This window comes from Wyeomyia smithii, chromosome 1 (assembly GCF_029784165.1).
Source record: "Wyeomyia smithii strain HCP4-BCI-WySm-NY-G18 chromosome 1, ASM2978416v1, whole genome shotgun sequence".
Lineage (NCBI taxonomy): Eukaryota > Metazoa > Arthropoda > Insecta > Diptera > Culicidae > Wyeomyia > Wyeomyia smithii.
Window position 1 is genome coordinate 197905265 of NC_073694.1, and position 20870 is coordinate 197926134.

General features: G+C 37.4%; 1 protein-coding gene across 4 annotated transcripts; it reads left to right on the plus strand.

The window, feature by feature from the left end:
• Positions 1-971: 971 nt before the first annotated feature.
• LOC129731336 (uncharacterized) lies at positions 972-18436 on the plus strand. 4 transcript variants are annotated; one of them, XM_055691440.1, is made up of 11 exons: positions 972-1135; positions 1190-1525; positions 1586-1834; positions 1890-1934; positions 1991-2269; positions 2331-2513; positions 2578-2760; positions 2826-5180; positions 5238-5501; positions 5569-5778; positions 18360-18436. In XM_055691440.1, the coding sequence occupies exons 1-10, from the start codon at positions 1129-1131 to the stop codon at positions 5754-5756; spliced, it is 4089 nt and encodes a 1362-aa protein (XP_055547415.1). In that variant the 5' UTR covers positions 972-1128; the 3' UTR covers positions 5757-5778; positions 18360-18436. The 4 variants fall into 4 exon arrangements, with proteins under 4 accessions (XP_055547415.1, XP_055547341.1, XP_055547248.1 ...); XM_055691366.1 differs by lacking the exon at positions 18360-18436 and adding an exon at positions 5851-6652; XM_055691273.1 differs by lacking the exon at positions 18360-18436 and having other exon boundaries at positions 5569-6652.
• The last annotated feature ends 2434 nt before the right edge of the window (positions 18437-20870 follow it).

Consider the following 20870-nt stretch of genomic DNA (forward strand, 5'->3'; position numbering starts at 1 on the left):
TTAGGGTACTTTTACGGTTACTCACTTCTGAGTAAGGGCGTCATACGTCAAAAACTGGGTAGAATCTACTCTGTTCATGCAAACCAGAAATTAACGAAAATGAGTACAAGTTACCCAGTTTGCCTAAATACGGAAATTTAATGATTTCTGTTTTTTTTTTGTAAATCTGACTCAATAAATAAAATAAATTCAGAACAATCAAAAACACAGATTTATTTTTCATCGAAACATTAGAAAATTTACTAAAGAATTCCCGTGTCTTCATTGAATGCGGCACCCAACCGGTTGACAGTTGCCCGTGAACTGTGACTTACTTTTTTGTGCCAGATAATCCGCCATCATTCGTCACCTAATACTGCGAAGGATTTAAATTGCATCGATTGTTGAGCACTGTACATCAATACAAATGTTTCCGTTTGTTATCACAAATAAAAGTCCGGCTTTAAACGGCATCGTAGAACATACAACATGCGGTTGTTCATTTTGAAGAGATCTTCTAGGTGTTTTTAAATTCTCTGCAATACTGATGTTGGGCTGAAATTATTAATTGATTAAGAAATTATTGATTTGATGACAGATCAGATACTTACTGCTAGCCAACGAATAAAAAGCGACACCAATTGTTCTTCGGAGACCGATAATATTGCTGTTGAAAACTTTTGACATGTACATATACTCAGGGGTGAGTAAACATCATGGATAATAACTCAAAACTGAGTAAACATGGTGATTATGAAAATTTGGGTTAATTTTACTCAATTGTCCAGTACTCGATTACTCACTTTTTGACATTTTGCATAAGAATACCAAACTGAGTAGATCCTAATCAGATTAGAGTTAAAATGAAGCAGCGTGTACATATGGCACATGAGCCCTTTTCACATGTTTGGCGAGTTAAATCAACTAGACGTTTGTTGTTTTCAGATTTTGTATTTTCTTCTAAGATTTGGCTCGGTGTAAGGTGCTATGTTTTTGATGTTTGCGGTAACAAACCCACCATATTTTTCACACAGTTCATACTTATCGAGTGTGGTTAAGTAAAGAAAGTTGAAAACAGTCTGTGAAATTGTATTATTGTTCCAATTTTAAGCAAATTTCAACTAATAGTTTCACACTTTTCGTTCAACCATGAGCGGTAGGTTCATTTCTTCTTTATTTTGGTGTAAGAACTAATCAACAATTACGACAGACACCGCAGATGATAACTTAGCAGCGGAGGAAGCATCGGTCGAAAAAAGTTTGCTCATTTACGTCGGCAATCTTCAGAAGACGGCTACCGAGGACCAACTGCGTGATTTTTTCCGCGAGTGCAAAGGAATTCAAGCGGTTGAGTTCCGGCTGGAGAATTGCACCTACTGTCCAACGAAAATAGCGTTCATAAAATTTACCCAACGGAGCGATGCCAACAAGGCGCTTCGGTTCAATCAGAACTTTTTCCAGGGCCGCCGACTGTTTATCACTAACGTTGATTCCGAACGGAATTTCACTCCACGTTACTCTGTTATGGTGAGGCAGTTGAATGAATGTAAGTTTTGGGTAGGTTTTTGATATTTTTCAGTACCTAAAAGTGTCTATTTCCTTTCAGACATCACTGAGGAAGACATTTACGAACATTTTCGGAACATCGGCACGATTGAATGTGTCCAGAAACCGGCAAACAATTATGCATACATTTCATTCGAACGCAGTGAAATGGCCCAGCGTGCACTGAGAATGAAAGACCGCAACCTAAAGGGAGTTGAGGTGGAAATCTGCACCATTAAGCGCACCATTTGCATGCTGCTGGAAAAACCGAAAAAAATGCAGTTTACGAGTATCGCTAGTAAATGTGAAGGTGGGTTTATGTCATTGATAGTTTCAGGTTGAGATTAATGGACTTCTTTTTTCAGCTCTCGGTTTGAGATATGAACCTCAAGCAGAATCAGTGATTAAACGTAAGCTATTGAAATTTGCTGTAAAATTGTAAAATTATATAGCCTAATGTTTACAGTACTCGTCACCAATATTCCCCGGCATGTGCCGGAAAAAGACATCGTCGATTATTTTGAAAAGTTTGGAAAGGTTGTCGATTGGGAAACGCATAAATCACCTATTTCAGTTCTAACCAATATCGGCTACGTAACGTATTTGAATTCGAACACTGCACGATACGTGTATCTGTACGGACCGCACTATTTCCAAGGAGTTGCTCTGGATATTTACAATCCTCGCATCACGTACGGGGAGCACAAGTCGACTACGGCAGTTTTAATTAAAAGAACTAGCATTTGTAAGTTGCACATGTGATAGTCTTCTTCATTAGCCAGGAAGGTAACGATTTTTATTTTAAGATCTAACAAATGATGAAATATTCCAAGCTATGAATGAGTGCGGACGGGTTGTTTACATCCATCGAGTGGACGCAACCAGATTCTGCACAGTTGTGAGATTCCAGTTTTACATTGCCGTGAAACAGGCACTGTCAGTGAAACAAATAGCCCAGGAGAATGTTTATGTGACAAAGTACACTGATCGTAAGCATTTAAATATGTCGCGCTTAAGGGAAGTTGAATCACGCTTGTTTTGCTAATTTTGCAGAAGACTATCTTACTGATATGGCACCACTCGCGGAAGTATTCCCTAAGAGCAGTATTCGCATTTACAAGGAAGCCGAATTACGGAGAATAATTGATATGGAAGATCGTGCGGAAATGTTGAAGCTACGCACGGAACCAAATCCACTCTATTTGAATCCGAATCCAGAATTCTACAAAAATGAAGGTAATTTTCCAGCTGGAATTCAAAAACTTGTCGAAATCAGTTTTTTAATGTTCACTTATTTGCAGTTCAAATTCTAAATTTTCCTTCTGGGATTGGGATAGTGCAACTACGGGAGCATTTTAAAAAATATGGTAATGTTATCAATTTCCGTGAAGTATCGCAAGGCTTTGTCCGAATTGGATACGTAAGCTTCGATACTCGACTGGGAGCCAGACGAGCGTGCTCAATGAATCAGAATTTCATTAACGGCAAACGTTTACTTATCCATTTGGCTACCGAGAACTTGGTCATTGATCCTGCGGTGTGCGTGAATGTTACTGGCTTGAATCCATCCATCGCGGACGAAGAAATCTACGACCAGTTCAACGAAGTTGGAACGGTGAAATTTGTTCTTCGAAAGTCCGCTGAAAGGGCTGTGGTGTGTATGGAACAGCCACGATGGTTAGAACCAGCTCTTCAGATCAGGACAATCGGTCGATTCAAGGTCATCGTTAACCGAATGAGCGCCATGCTACGAGGACCTGCTGTACAGCAGTTTGAAGCGCCACCCAAACAGTCAGCACCAAATCGGCAATCACTTCAACCCTCGATGCAAGCTAATCAATCGGTTCCGAAAACAACTCCCATTTTCAATCCCATGACCTCAATTAATACTATAGATCCAACGAAACAAATCAGGCCGACCAATGGTACACCGAATAGGCCGATGGAACGGCCCAATGCACCAATGAGAAATGCTAACGCACCTATGTCAGAACCCAGTGGACAAATGATGTGTCCTAATGGGCATGTAATGGATATGAGAGGTCCAATGATGGATTATGGAGGACCACAAGGTCCTATGATGAGACCACAAGGTCCCATGATGAGACCACAAAATCCAATGATGGGCCCTCAAGGTCCAATGATGAGACCACAAGGTCCAATGATGGGGCAGCAAGGTCCAATGATGGGACCACAGGGTCCAATGATAAGACCGTCAGGTCCAATGATGGGACCTCCAGGGTCAATGATGGGACCACAAGGTCCAATGATGGGACCGCAAGGGCCAATGATGGGACAGCAAGGACCAATGATGGGACCACAAGGGCCAATGATGGGACCGCAAGGACCAATGATGGGACCGCAGGGGCCAATGATGGGACCGCAAGGACCCATGATGGGACGAAATGGACCTAATCCGGTTGTGACACCTGCTATGAAACGGCTAATGCAAATAGTTGAAAGCAACATGATCCATATTCAAGCCTTCGCTTCACTACCAATGATTGATCAGTTTCGTCTCGTTCATGGTATTGTAAATCAGTTCCAGGATGTGCCCTCATTTATCCATATGAAAACGGATAAAAAAATTAACTATCTCATCAGTGGCAATGGCTTTAAATGTCCAGAGTTGTTCACATTATTCACCTATCCCCAGCAGCTGAAACTGCTCAATTTAATCCAGACAGATTATTTAAACACCAGTATGACACCAGATTACAATGCTGGTCCACCGATAATGAAAGCTCCAGTTGCATATACGCATCCAGTTGCATCCACGCGTCCAGTTGTATCCACGCATCCAGTTGCAAAAGAAACTCCAGTTTCCCAAAAAACCATTCAGGAAGAATTGGAAACTAGCGGATCGCTTGCTCCCTGGCAGTTGAAGCCATCACGCACCTCAACCGGCTCTAATGAGCTTGATTTTCAAAACAAAGAACCCTCTGCGCAGGATCGCTTCGAAAAAGAGCAACTTCAACTACAGTCAAGCCTAGGTAGTCCGCCACAACTGGATGATGTTCCGGACACTCTGTCTATCAGCTCGGAGTCAAGTTTCATTCCTCCCGCACCAGAACCTCCAAAATTCCTTACATCGAATTCACCCCTTAGATCTCCTCCCATAGATCGAGCTGATAGTAGGTCTCCTATCAACGACTATCTCAGCGTACGATCAATGTCAATTTCACCGATCAATATTCGCCGCTCAAGGTCGAACTCACGTAACCGTTTATCACCAGCGAAACGCGAAAGTTTGAGCCCTCTTTCAAAGGCACTATTTTCTACCCCTATTGAGACCTCATCAAGCCGGACCAGGCATCGCCACGAAACATCCGTTCGATCTAAAGCGCGATCCCGATCTCGGTCACCAAACTTATCTTACCGGTCGCGCCGTGTATCACCTCCCAGCAGGAGAGACCGGTACGCCCGATCACCATCTAGGTCTCCGGAGTTCATCCGCGTCCGCGGGTATCGCTCGCGAAGTCCAGAGCGACGGTCCTATAGAAGATCTCCAGTACGCAGTTTGAGCCCTCCATCGCGTTCGAAGGCTAGCTTATCGTTAAGGGATTCTGAAAAGCACCCGACATGGGATGATGAAATTCTACAAGACAAGAAACGTAAATTGCACGCTAAAGAGGAAAGTGGCGCGTCCAGTGAAAGTAGGTTTTTTTTTAACAGTTATTTCATTTTTTTTTTCTAACACTCTATACATGCAGTTTATGTTGGAAACTTACCACCAGAAACCAATGACGGTAATGTGGTAGATATTTTCGGCAAATTCGGTCAGATAGTGAAAATCACATTGATAACAGTTTTCGATAAAAAGAAGGCCTTCATCAAGTTCGACACGTTTGATCAGGCGGTACGAGCCTTGGAGATGCACTTGCGAATTTATCGTGGTAATCTGCTGCGTGTAGCTTTTATTAACAAAAAGCAAAGAGAACGTCCTGGTTATTCCGTCAGCGTCGCTTCTAAAGGACGTAAGCTACCTTACCCTCAATTGGGTGGATACGATAATAACGACGGGTCTTTCATTCTCGATTGCAGCATACGACGAGGTTGTAATGTACGATACATTCAAAATGTGCGGTGAAATTACAAACATTTGGACGCGAATATATATGAACACAACCTACTGTGTTATCGACTTTAAGCATCACGATGCGGTGCGTGCTGCGATGGACACCGACAGACTAATTACCGGTCAGAAGTGTAAGTGTCGTGCTATAGTGTAGCACGCAACTGGTGCAGATACTGGTGAGTAATGATTGTACTATCATTTGATTTTTTTCTTTCTAACTATTTTTAATTTGCTCGGCATTCTCTAAGAAAAAGTGTAATAATATTATTAGCATAAACGACTAGTAAGTTCACATAAGTTTTTGATGATAATAATTCGCTGTCTTTTAGGCAATTTTTTTGTCATGAATATTTAGCAGAACTGAATAGATGACAATAGATTCGTTTCTCAATTGTCGAGAATAAAGAGCTAGCCTAAAAACTATAGTTCAGTTTCATAGTTTGTAAACAGGAGAAAATGTTTTCTGATCAATTTTATCTTTTGTAGTAGGTTAGCTTCAGTCAGTTAGAGGTGAAATAGTTGTGCTACATTTTCATTTCACAGGAAATTATCTGAACATCTTAATAAAATTGCTGACAGAAATATCATAAGATAATGGTAAGAAATTTCTATGTAAGTTTATATAAATGACCCCCGAAAAATAATTTGAATAAGATAAAAAACTAAAAATCTACGTCAGATGACAGTTTCAGAGTGGAGAAGTTTAGTTGATTAATTGAAATAGTTTTATAGGTACTTTCATATGATGAGATGAACTACTTTATTTGAATATGGAATAGTGAACAGTAATAGAATTAGAGTAAGTGTCGTCCAAAATATCGTTTGGAGTCAGAAGTCAGTTGAAAGAATGATAAGCGACGACACCTTGCAAATAATAACAATTTTATTGTATGGTAATAAGGAATTACTATCTAGAACTTCAATAGGTTACGCAATAGATTAGTTTTACTCTAGCCTTTCACATTTATTATTATAATCAAATAGTATATAATAATCAGATAGTACATAATCGAATACCTTCAAAAGAAAAAATAAATGTATCTATCAGCACTAAGCGTTTCCTACTATACATTGGTATCTTATCCGTTAGGGAAGGACGAGATTAGCGTGCTACCGTGAAAAGTTGAGAAACTTGCATAGTCAACTATTTCAAATATCTACATTTATGTGGTGTATTGAAGTAAGTAAAGTATAGTGTAAGTAAAGTAACGTGTATTGAAGAAAACAAACGTGATGGTTATTACAACTAAACAACTATGTATTGTCAGTGGTTTTTAGTGTTAGTGTATTTTCGGTAATGAAGTATTTTGTGAAAGATAGTTTTAATGCGGCAGCATCCCTTCCTCTCCGGAAAATGGTGTGATGAAGCAATGAAATTTAACAGCACTTTAACTAACCTTCAACAGAATAACCGAATTCATGAAGGTGATAACCTTTCTGCTATGGTTAGAATGACATGAACACAGAAGAAAGGTGCTGGAATGTCGTCTCGTGAGTCCAAGATGATTGTACTCAGATTATGTCCTGCCATTTTTTAGTTTAGGAAAATAAACGTACAGGATGGAAGGAGTGCTTCTGTCCTCTTATAAAATTTCGAGCCACCCAAAATCCGAGTATGTACGTAGTTGCGTTGCTATAAGAAGTAAACATTCCTATTGAGAAAAATGTCAAGTCTGCAGCAAGTAGCAATATGAAAATTAGGAAATGTAGTTGTTCTCTTTTTGAAGTGGATGAAGCAAGTCACCTATGATTATTTATGAAAATTTCACGACCAACTTTTCAAGAGGGGTAAAATTTTTACACAGAAATAATATGTAGTTACACATATATACATGGCTACCAACCACCAACTATAAACAAGAACAATCAAAATGTCGTTTCATTGTGTGACACGAAACTAGTTATTAAATCTAATAGCGTAGCGTAGGGTAAGCACTAGTATATCTCGTAGATTGCAGACTGGTGACTATCTCTTCCACTCCGGCTTCTTGAGAAACAATGTTTGGGAGTAACATTTGCACCAATCTAAGTTAAAGTAGGCCTGACGCACATCTTCCCGTAGCTTGGGGGGGGGGGGGTTTATTAGAAAGGATATTGATGATGACACTCCCGTGAGTATTACGGAATCAGAGGAAATTGGGAAATTAGATAGGATTCGCATCCGTTACCCAAGTTGCACTACGAGGAGGTGGACTCTTTTGTAACCCCGGAACTAATTACTAAAGATAATATAGCAAAAGTTATTCAATTCATGTGCGATAATTATGAAATAGGGTGAAGGATAACGAAAGTCTGTATGACATCGTTAAACGAAAAAATTAAAGTAAGGTAGATCTACCACGATTAGGTGGAGCAGTTATAACTTATAAGTACTATACAGGAAATGTTTGTCTACGATTATTTTTCAATCCCGACCTTTTGAGCAGCGTGCTAAAGGGTTTAATTAATATCAACTGCCAATATGCTCTAAACCCGGAAAAAGTAGGAACTATCAAGAGTGGTTATCTTACATAGCATTTTTATTCATTCCCTAAATGAATGTCGGTCATCAGTTCAACAACTTAAATGGCGAAAAGGCGACAAAAAATATCGTTAGGGGTTTTTACTTATTTGAAGGCTCAACAAAATATACAATGCAAAGCTGTGAATGAAATTGTAGAGCGAGTAATTGAAGAAGATTCTAGAGAAGATGAAAGTGAATGAAATTAAAACAGAAAAAAATAATTGGTTTGTTAAATAAAGTTTGACGATGCGAAGTCCGACATAGTCCGTCACGATGTTAATCGATGAAGGAAGGTGAACCTGTTTCTGGAAGGTCCTTTTGATTGAACACAGGCTTGGTTGAATACATTTCCGGACGCTGTAACGCTCCATGTCGTAGAGCCATCCTTCTACTGCACTGAATCCGAAACCAAGAAATCCAGGAGCTGAATGTGCGGTTCATTTTTCCTCATAGCGACCGTTAGGTAATTTAAAATTATACTAAAGGGTGTTACGGTCGAAAATTGGTCAACTTCAATTTACCGAATTATTTTTATCGTGTAACAAAAAAAACCCAGTTTAAAGATGTGTGTATAGTATTATTCCTTATGTTTAATTTAGACATTTGCTTTTCAGTAGTGAAAATGGTATCGAAGCAAGAGAAGCACAGCATCCAAATTTTCCGAACTACTCGCATGCCAAGCTGGCAAAATCATTGAATGTGGCCAAAGCAACCGTCACCAACGTAATAAAAGTGTTTGGAGAACGTTTGCCAACTGCCAGGAAAACAGGATCGGGGAGAAATCGGAATCCGTAGGCCATAAACACGACAAAACTTACGCCAAAGCAGACTTTAAACAGCTTTATGGACAGGAATATTATACGGTAACTGGAAGAAGAAAGATGGTAGATATATTAAAACACAATAAGCTGTCGAAGTTTGCAAAGAAATATGTCGTGTGGCAGGTCATTTGTTCCTGTGGCTTGAAGAACAACATTTTCATCGCGATTTATGTGCAGGAGTGCCTGAAAATAACGTCTGCTGCCTTTCATCAAGCACCATAGTTGCTCTGTTCTGGTTTGGTCAAATTTGGAATCTTGCCATTATGAAAAAAAAATCAACGTCCAGGTGGTGCCAAAGGACATGAACTCTCCCAACACAGCAGAGCCCCGCTCTATAGAATAATAATGGGCTATCGTCAAGCGGAACCTCAAGAAGACACGGAAGACAGTTGTAAACGAGATGCAGTTCTGTGGCGAACAAAGTTTATGTACGAATTGAACTTGACAAAGAAACATGATTTGATTGTTTAATAAAAATTGACTTATTTACACACATTTTTGTTTGACCGCAAAACCCTTTAGTATCAAATATTCAAGTTGGTATCCAAATCATGGCACGGTAGGACCTCTACCCGTTGTGTTATAATCGACAGCGAACAAAGAAAACCGCACAAAAAATTTAATTCCAGATCAAATGTGGCGTTTAATGTTTATTTTGTATATTTTTTTCAACAAAATAATACATTTTTCTCAGAATCAGGTCGTGACCATACATTATTCACCAACTTTCCTGAGTTTTCCGACTATTCCAACATTGAACATGTCAGCGCACTCGAAATTGCAGATACTCTAAAAGCTTTGGATGCGTCTAAAAGTCCGAGACCAGACGGAATTCCGCCAACATTTATGAAACATTTAGCTAAACTTCCCCACTGTTCTTGATTTTCAATATGTCACTGGAATCCGGTTGCTTCCCGAAATTCTGTATACCTAAGCTTTTCAAAGCAATCATTACCAAAAAGTTATCCCAGCAGATGAAAAATAGAATTACTCCCACGCAACACATTTTTTTCAAAAGGGCGCCCAACAACAAATAACTTACTCGAGTTTATTAACTTCTCTTTGAATGTAATGGCTGAAGAAAATTATGTTGAAACCCTGTATACTGACTTCAGTAAAGCTTTTGATCGAATTCATATACCCCTGTTCCTCTTCAAGTTACGAAAAATAGGAATTTATCCACAATTACTTAAATGGATTGAATCGTATTTGACAGATCGTCAACAAACAATCAAATTCAAAGGTAGACATTCGAAACCTGTTCAGATAACCTTAGGATTTCCTCTCACTTGAGCCATCTACAATTTATATTATTTATAAACGACATTTTCTCCATCCTAAAACATATAAAAGTTCTTATATTGTTGATTGCGAAAAATTTTCTCGCGAAAAATTCTTATAGAAGTGCGCGGGTACGTCCAATCGCGGTAATATCTTCTACAAAAAGTGCGGAAATTGGATTTGCGCACTTTTTGTAGAAGACACCAACATGATGGGTTATAACCGCGCACTTCTACGGCGTTTTTCATGCATCTTGCGAGATAAATTCTCCCGCAATCGATAATATATGCCGACGATATAAAACTTTTCATTGGAATTTAAAACGATAATGATGTTAACATTTTTCTTAACGAGATAAAATATTTTTATACTTGGGTTAAAAAAGCCTTCTTCAGCTAAACGTAAAAAATTGTAGTTCGATGGCTTTCGGCAGAAAAAGAAACATACCAAACATTATTGTTTCTTTAGGAGATCAGATAGTAGAGAAATGTGAACGAGTTAGGGACTTAGGAGATATACTTGATTCGAAAACTTATCACTACAATACAATTATCAATAAGGCTTAGTAACATGCTAAGTTTCATAAAACGTTTCTGCTTTAACTTCCAAGATCCCTACACAATACAAACATTTTATAATTACTATATCAGGTCACTATTGGAATACTGTAGCATTGTATGGTCTCCGTTTTCTGCAACACATGTAGACAGAATAGAATCAGTGCAAAAACAATTCCTATTATATGCACTTCGTAATCTACGATGGACGTCATTTCCCCAACCATCATATGGCGAACGCTGCAGACTTATCGACATCCAAACATTGAAAGCCCGTCGGGAATTCACAATGATGTCCTTTGTTAACGGATATTGTATCACAGCGTGCCGATTCATCCGAAATATCAGATCTCAATTTTTATGTGCCTTCTAGAAATTAACGAGCTCGTACATTGTTCTCTTCAAATCATCAACGAAACAATAATGCTATGGAGGGGCCCATTAATCAAATGAAGTAACTGTATAGACCATTTTACGAGACGTTTGTGAACTCAATTCATGAATGAAATTTTGACAGAAAGCTCGGAACCGCTGACAACGCACGTAAAAGCAGCATCAATATCAGCAGGGTCCGTGAGACCTGTCAGTTCGTTAAATGGTCTATATTCAACACTGCGAAGCCATTGATATATGTCGAGAACTAAATTGAAACAATATTTCAATTCAACGTGCAGGTCAAATCGATAAAAGATATTTATTGTAATAATCCGAATCAAGTAAAGTTATTTTCAACCAATTAGGTATCATTTTCTCCCAACTAGTATAAAAAATAAATAGTATGCAAGTTAGTTATAAATATGTGTAGTCTACTTTTGTTTTATGACGAAATAAATAAAGAAATCAATGTAATCAAGTAGTTCTAGGTACAACATCATTTTGTCTAACCGTTAAAGCATGATTGAACTAAAGGCGCAGACAAAAAGACGTGCCACTCGATGACGATTTCTTCGACCAGAAATTATGTTTAGCTGGCAGTTATGCTGCTAGGGTCGCTATAAGCAAGCGTGCAGGCTCATTAACAAAAACAAGAATCGTCAGTAATTGCCAAGAAGTTTCTACGAAAATTAGTAAGTAGGCAGTAAGCTCACATGCTGGCGCATAAGTGTTACGTTTCGAATGAGGACGAAGGTTTTTCAGGATTTTTCTCCAAAGAGCCACGTTTGTTTGTCTTTGATACAGAAGCCAGGAAATGGTATATGGTATTAAGGATTGTTTAATACAACAACAATTGTTTTGCCGATATAATATAAACAAATGACAACTGGCCTATAATAACAGATATAGTTTTGGCTGTGAAGTTTGTGTCAAATAAACAAACAAACGTGTTGTACGTGTTGCTTCGCTTCGAGTCTAGTTCAGGTAAGTAATAAAAAGTATAACCAAGTTTATTTACAAACTGATTAAGTAAAAGCAGTCAGTTTACTGATTTTGTGGGCTCATACCGAGATGTGATCTTCATCAATCATGGTTTCTGAGAGGTTTAGTTAGTATTTGGCAGTCGTTTAAAACTCGTTCCCAGTTTGTAAGTATGCTGCAGTTCAATTACCCTGTATAAACAGTGTTTTAAATTAAGTAAAGTAGGCAGTGTATGTAGTTTTACGAGGATGCGAAAAATGAACAACGGCAAAATGTGTGACTTAAACTTAGAAAAAAGTTTCCCCGTTCCGTCTGGATGAGGAAAATTTTTCTCTAAGTCTAAGTCACACCTGAGCAAGATCGCGCCAAATCACCGATGGTCGAATATCGACCATTTTTGATTTGAATGAAACTTTGCACACAAATTTGGCTCAGCAAACTGAGCATTTTCCACAGATGGAGCGATTTTTTACACCCATGAGTTAAATTCTAAAAGGGCGTATGCCTTTTGGCATAGCTTTTATTCGAAGCATTGTAGCCCAGAAACCGTTGGTTGTATAGAAAAACTGTCTGAGAATGAGTTGTAGGGAATTAAAAATGCACCATAAAAAAATATACACTGCACAAAAAAATTTTTTTTTGACCAAATAAAATTAAAAATAAACATTAAATGTCAATTTAAAAAAAAAAGTTGAGTTTTTTTCTTATTTTTTTTTTAAAGAAACTTGACGTTAATACGCAACTTTAAAAAAAAGACCAGGATGGAGAAATGAAAATAATTTTTTTTATGATAGATTAATTTTTTTATAAAAAATGTTATTCAAACATGTTTCAAAATATTTGTATTCTGATGATTTTAAAAGATGCAGAGACTAATTTTGAATCAAAAAGCTCTTGGTAGTAAACATTCTAAACGCATTGGTTTTCGAGTTATTTTAAATTTAAGCTCGATAAATTAATTATATTAGCAGTGGAAGCACATCCATGATGCGGTCAGCGAAACAGCGCGAGAGGTGATAGGCATGACAACGGGAACCACGCGTAGTGGGTGGTTTGATGCTGAGTGCCTAGAGGTGACGAAGGAGAAGAATCGAGCCTACGCCAACACGTTAGTAGCAGCTAATCGTGTAACGCGTCAGATGCGGGAGAAATACCGGGTGGCAAGAGCTGCCGAAAAGAGGCTTCATCGCCGTAAGAAACGTGAGCACTACGATCGCGTTCTCGCGGAGGCGGAGAATTGCTTCACCAGGCACGACACGAGGAGCTTCTATAGAACGATCAACGGAATCAGGAACCGGACCGTGCCAGTACCTGCCATGTGCAATGACAGGGAGGGGAACCTGATTACCGATAAATCGCAGGTGGCCAGGCGTTGGAAGCAACATTTCGAAGTGGTGTTGAACGGCGAGGAAGGGAGGAGAGTCGTCGAGAGGAACAGGATAGAAATTGGGGAGGACGGACAAGCTGTGGACCCACCAACATTGGACGAGGTGAAGAATGCTTGCAAAGAGCTGAAAAACAACAAAGCCGCTGGGAAGGACGGCTTACCGGCTGAACTTTTCAAAGTTGGGAGCGAGCGACTGTGTAGTGCAATTAACCAGATTATCCTAAGGGTATGGTCTGAGGAACAACTACCTACGGACTGGTTGGAAGGACTCATATGCCCTATCTACAAGAAAGGACATAGACTCGAGTGTAGTCATTATCGAGGCAAAACCCTCCTCAATTCCGCTTACAAAATTCTCTCCCGTATCCTGTTTCAACGACTGAGGCCGTTGCAGGAAGCCTTTGTTGGAGAATACCAATGCGGTTTTCGAGTGGGGCGATCTACAACGGACCAGATGTTCACCTTGAGACAGATCCTCGACAAGTTTCGAGAACATAACCTGCAGACACATCATCTGTTTATAGACATTCGAGCGGCGTACGATACAGTGAAACGCAACGAGCTGTGGCAAATAATGCTAGAACATGGTTTCCCAACTAAACTGATTAAACTGATACGTGCGACGCTCGACGGTTTCACATCATGCGTCAGGACAGCGGGCGAATTTTCGGACGCGTTTGTGACGGTAGATGGTCTGAAGCAAGGTGACGGGCTCTCAAACTTGCTGTTCAACATAGCTTTGGAAAGTGCAATACGAAGGGCAGGTGTGCAGAGGAGCGGCACCATCATCACTAAGTCTCACATGCTTCTGGGCTTTGCGGACGACATTGATATAATTGGTGTTAACCGTAGAGCAGTTGAGGAGGCCTTTACGGCTCTCAAAAGGGAAGCTGCGAGAATTGGACTCACCATAAACACTGCCAAAACGAAGTACATGGTGGCTGGCAGAGAGCGTGGTAGTTCTACGGGTGTTGGTGCTGCGGTGGAGATGGATGGGGATACTTTCGAAGTGGTCGACGAATTTATATATCTTGGTACTCTCGTGACATGTGACAACGAGGTGAGCCACGAGGTGAAGAGGCGGATTGCGGTGGCGATAGGGCTTATTACGGATTGCGTAGCCAGCTTAGGTCCCGTAGCCTACAGATCCGTACGAAATTTGCGCTCTATAGGACTCTGATCCTCCCGGTGGCGCTCTACGGACATGAATCGTGGACGTGGAAGGAGGCCGATCGACGAGCGCTTGGGGTCTTCGAGCGTAGAATCCTGCGATCAATACTCGGAGGCAAACTAGAGAACGGGGTGTGGCGCAGGCGCATGAATCACGAGCTGTACGAAGTATACAAACACGCTGATATTGTCAAGCTGATGAAATACGGCAGGTTACAGTGGGCTGGCCATGTAGCACGGATGGCGGATGAGCGACCGGCAAAAATAATATTTAGTAGAGAACCGGATAGAGGCCGACGACTTCGAGGCAGACCGCGCACGCGCTGGATGTGTGCTGTCGACGAGGATGCCAGAGCAGCGGGTGTAAGGGGAGACTGGAGAGTAGCAGCCCAAGACCGAGTTTTGTGGAGACGTATTCTGGATTCGGCATAGGATTCTGTCGCCATAAAAGTAAAGTAAGTAAATTAATTATATTTCGGAAAATACACGTTTTTCTTAATTTGTCCATGGTTCTCCAGCAAAAACCTTACGTTCATTGGAATGCTTGATCAAAAATATACAATTCATTCTTTGACAACAAAACGATTGGATAAATAACTCAAGCGCTAAAACTTAGCCTACCTACACGTTCCCCCTTGCCGAATGTTTTATGAAAAAATATGTTTGTCGTGCAACACTACTTACTTGTTTACTAATAATAACTGTTTGTAAAGTACGCAACCAATAACTACTGGGCTACCTATAATATCTGTTTTCGTATATAAATACGATTGCACTACTCCAGATGTGTCAGTAACAGTTTGCATTTTGTGAAGATGAATAAAGTGAAAATGGAATACACCAAGCCCAAATGCTGTAAACCCTTTCCTGATCATCGGTGCTTATCAAGCTTACGCAAATTAAACGAAAACGTTATTGCAAAATTAAAAATATTGAACAGTCAAGCTCATTTTTATACGTCTTCATCAATTTGTGATTCGTGTAGTTATTGGAATGATAGTCAAGCCACCATTCATCCCTACGTTGTTTTCTATTCAGAATCTGGAACACTTAAGAATATCAGCTTCATCATAATATCGGAAGTACTCCATCATCCATTGATACTGTTGCGGTTCAGGTGTTCATTGCCAAATAATGAGTTTTTTGAAAACAACAATAGACTTGAAAAAAGCGATATTAATGTCTGATGGAGCTGCCTCACAATATAATAATAGAAAAAACTTTGCAAGTTCAAAACAAAATATAACGTCGATGCAGAGTGGCATTTTTTGCGACTTCTCATGTTAAAGGCCCATGCGATGCAATTGGTGGCATATTAAAACGAATGGCAGAAAATGCAAGTTTAGCTAAAGAACATGAACATCCCATTACAAGCGCAAAAGAATTGTATGATTGGTCTAATCAGAAAAGTAATAAAAATTCATCAAAAATGTCATTTAGTTGGGTATAATATGAAGAATATGGACGAGGAGTAACAGAATGGAGCAATATTTAAAAAAAATCTATAATAATAGCTGCCACACAAAAGTATTACTCTTTTGTTTCGATTTCAGAAAATAAGATACAAACGAAGCTGTTTTCAAAAGATGACGAATCATTTACTTATGATGTGTATGAAATATAAGGTGAAACTAGTTCTGTAAAGTATCTATGTCATGGAAAAATATGTTCTTAAGATAATAAAACTCGAAAATAAATATAATATAAATATTTAAATATAAATAAATATTTTAAAATCATCAGAATACAAATATTTTGAAAAATGTTGAAATTAGAATTTTCATAAAAAAATTAATCTACCATAAAAAAAATTATTTTGCATTTCTCCATCCTGGACTTTTTTTTAAAAGTTGCGTATTAACGTCAAGTTTCTTTAAAAAAAAAAAAAGAAAAAAATTCAACTCTTTTTTTTTAAATTGAAATTTAATGTTTATTTTTAATTTTTTTTTGGTCAAAAAAATTTTTTATTGTACAGTGTATATTTTTTTATGGTGCATTTTTTATTCCCTACAACTCATTCCCAGACAGTTTTTCTATACAACCAACGGTTTCTGGGCTACAATGCTTCGAATAAAACCTATGCCAAAAGGCATACGCCCTTTTGGAATGTAACTCATGGGTGTAAAAAATCTCTGCGCCTGTGAAAAATGCTCAGTTTGCTAAGCCTAATACGTGTGCAAAGTTTCATTCAAATCAAAAATTGTCGATTAAATTTTTGCGTATTTCCAGGCGATTTGAAATGATTCTGCTCACCTTCTGTCCTTGTTCGTTTTTCGCATCCTCTTAAAACTACATACATTGCCTACTTTACTAAACTTAAAATATAAGTCATAAGACAAAATATGTAATTAGTTCGTAGAGTGTTTTAAATATTCCGACATAAAAAAATTGAAATACAACAATATTTTTCAAGCAGGCATTTCTGAAAGTCCTACTCCTAAACCTACAGAAAGGATCAAATTTTTACTCATTAAACAAATCAATTGGTTTGTCGCCATGGTTGCCATACAATTAAAGTAAGATAGCAAAGATAGCAATTCGCCCTGACGGAAGTAAATCATCTTCTCACGCATTGAACTGACCGTATGCGAATTATAGGGAATATCACCATCCTTCGAAGAAATTCCTATCCTCTGCACTCATAGACTAAACAAATTGGAGGTGGCAGCACCGTAACTTCGTCAGAGCGAATGCCTGGAGTAGCGCGTAGAAACAAATGTTAACTCTTATGGCGCTTTTTTTGAACATATCTTAAAAACGGTTTTTCGGGCTAAGATTCGAATGTTTTATAGTCGATTAGATAATTTGGTAAACTGTTTTGAAAAACCTCGGATGGAGAAAGTTTTGAACAGTTAAACAGAGTTGCAAAATTTGGTAAGTACTTCTGATTGACTGTTATTTGGTTGTAAATAAGTAGCTTTTAAACTGATGGAATAATTTTCCTGTGGAAGATGCTGAAAATAAAATCATTGAACATGTTTGTCGTATGTGACACTCGGGTTCTCGTCGGCAGGATTAAATATCTAAATAAATTTTTGTGTGAAAACAAAAGACATGGTAAATTGTTAATAAAGTTTTTCATTCATACGTTCGACGAAAAAGCTTCAAGATTTAAGGTAAGAAAAGTTATATTCAGTTCTCGAGTTTCGTTGAAAACGAGCGAGCCGTCAATTTTTCCATAAAGCCTGTAGTACACTCTTTGACCGAGCGTCAAATATTTGTCACTTTTTGACAGATAAAAATTTGGTCAAAGATAATTATTTGTCACTCTCCAATTTTTACATAGGGCAAACACGGGCGAACAACCATGATGTCAAATAAATTTGACCATTATGTCAGAAGGTCAAATATTTGACCATTAGACTAAAGCCTGTAGTACACTCTTTGTCTAATGGTCAAATATTTGACCTTCTGACATAATGGTCAAATTTATTTGACATCATGGTTGTTGTTTGCCCCTTGTTAAAATTGGAGAGCTACAAATAATTATCTGTGACCAAATTTTTATCTGTCAAAAAGTGACAAATATTTGACGCTCGGTCAAAGAGTGTACTACAGGCTTAAGAGTGTACTACAGGCTTAAGAGTTTAGATGACATTCTTCTGAACCAAACCTGTCATTTTTTTTTAAGTATACACCAATTCAGTAATATAATAAGGGTTCAATTATCATATCTTCGCAGCTTTTTCCGGAAAAATTCTAATCTGTTGATCGGAGGAAAGACCTTTTTGCTCTCTGAGAGATAATGGCATATATGTAGGTACAAGGGTGTGACTACTATTCTTGTCTTGATTTTGAAGTATAACGTTAGTTTTTCCATCTCAGTCTTTCACAGAGCATCGGGAAGCTGCAGGAAGTTCTCAAAAACCTGGATTAACTACCGAGTACTATTACTTCGCTTGGAGGTGAGTATAGAGACATGCAAGACTTTTCAGGTTTTCGTTACAATATTTTGACTCAATAAAGGCAATGAATAACTTGAACAGTTGTAGATAGTTTGTTCACTGTGTATGTGCGTTTCGTGTGTTGCAATTCGTTTCACAAAAGGTCCGAATTTGGCTGATCCATTCAATTGAAAATATATGTTTAATCGAAAATCAACCATTCTAAGCAGGACGATTGTGAGTATTTCTTCGGGAAATAATGATTCAATAAAAAAGGTTACTGTTTATTATTTATTGTATAAATATCTATTTTATAGTTTTCAAATGACTAAATTTCAAAAATTAATAAAGCATTAACATTATTGAAAAATACCAGAAAGTTCGACCAACGATTTGATGCCAATTCAAATAAATTTTCAAATTTCCAATTGGGTTGTTAAGCTATTCACAGATTTCGGATTTATATATAAATATATATGTATATATATATATATATATATATATATATATATATATATATATATATATATATATATATATATATATATATATATATATATATATATATATATATATATATATATATATATATATATATATATATATATATATATATATATATATATATATATATATATATATATATATATATATATATATATATATATATATATATATATATATATATATATATATATATATATATATATATATATATATATATATATATCAGCTCCCGAAAAAAAATTTACGATGTATTTTGTGGTGAGAACAGTGAATATTTTTCATTGTAACCATAAAAAACATAGTATTTTTACTGTAAGCTTGCGAACGTTTTTTGTTATTACCATGTTTTAACAATGTTTTTTATTGTTGAATCTATCACCGACAATAATTTTAGCATGAAAAACATTGTCAGTGACTTCTAAATGTATGGGAGTAGTGCCTGCAAAAATGCTGTTAAGATACATAACAACCCCACTTTTTCATGGTAAAAATGGCAAAAACAATGTTTTTTATTGTTCTTGACAATGATACTTAATGTAGAAATGATGTATTTACAATGAAGAACATAGTTAAATTATGGTAAAACTATGTACAGTTACAGCAACTTTTAAGGTTTTTTTGATGTTATTTTTTTTTCGGGCTAAAAGAGTGTAATTTTCTGAACAAAACGTGATTTTTTTAAATTTTATATCATTGTCCTTCGATTTTTAAATGAAGAATAAAAATCGCTCCAATGACAGTTGGTATATGGGTGAACAGTCATTGTAGCGATATCGAGCAGTTTTAATTCGTGATTACAAAATATAAGGACAGATATAGAAAATTTTTGAAAATCACGTTTTGCTTAGAAAATTAAGCTCTTTCAGATGATATAAAAAACTGATATAGCTAAACAACCCAATTCGGCACCTCTTTCGAGCTCCCTCGATTTCCCCGAGCCATTGACATTATACCGAGTAACAGTGAATGACAATGGACTCATGTCCTGAGCTCAAATTGAATGGTGCCCGTTGTCAGCAGTAAGATAAAAATGTATGAAAAGAGGCGGTGATATGCCGCATTATCGTCTTGATTACACCATAAAAAAAATGACACGATGACTTCAAATAATTTTGCACTTGACTCAATCACATCACACTGCAAATTGAAGTGATTTAGTGTTGATTTCTTGAAGATTAACACTTTCCAATGAAATGATCTTGCGTTGAAAACAGGTTAATGGAAATCATCATCGTATTATAATGAATATCTCTTGTATTATCACCACTGTTTAAATCAATTGAATTAAAGCTGCAATTTTAGTTGACAAACGTCAAAACCATAGCGAAACAAAAATAGTGACGATGGCGAACGGCGCAAACAGCACATTTACCCAGAGATCAAAATTTTATTTGAGCGTATGTTAAAATGAATCTTTTCAATTAAAATAACAATAAAACGACTCTTTTACAGATCCTGAAATCGATTGCATCGATACAGTGACAGGAATCATCTCTAGGATCATCTTTTTATTAAATTAAAAATCTTAAATAAAATAAAAATGAGAAATCTAAAATAAGAAGAAGTCTCTTGAATTCATTGTGAATTTATATAATTATCCAACTGACCGACATTCGTAACCTCAAACATAAGCATATCAACAAAGATTACCATAACAACAGAAAATAAAGTGATTTGCTGTTGATTTCATCGTTCTTTGCATTAATATATTTCGAAAGATTTTCATTCAACTCTGAAATGTTAGGCAAGTAGTGCGAATTTAACAGCAAATTACTTTACTTCGACGTGATTTTTATTTACAG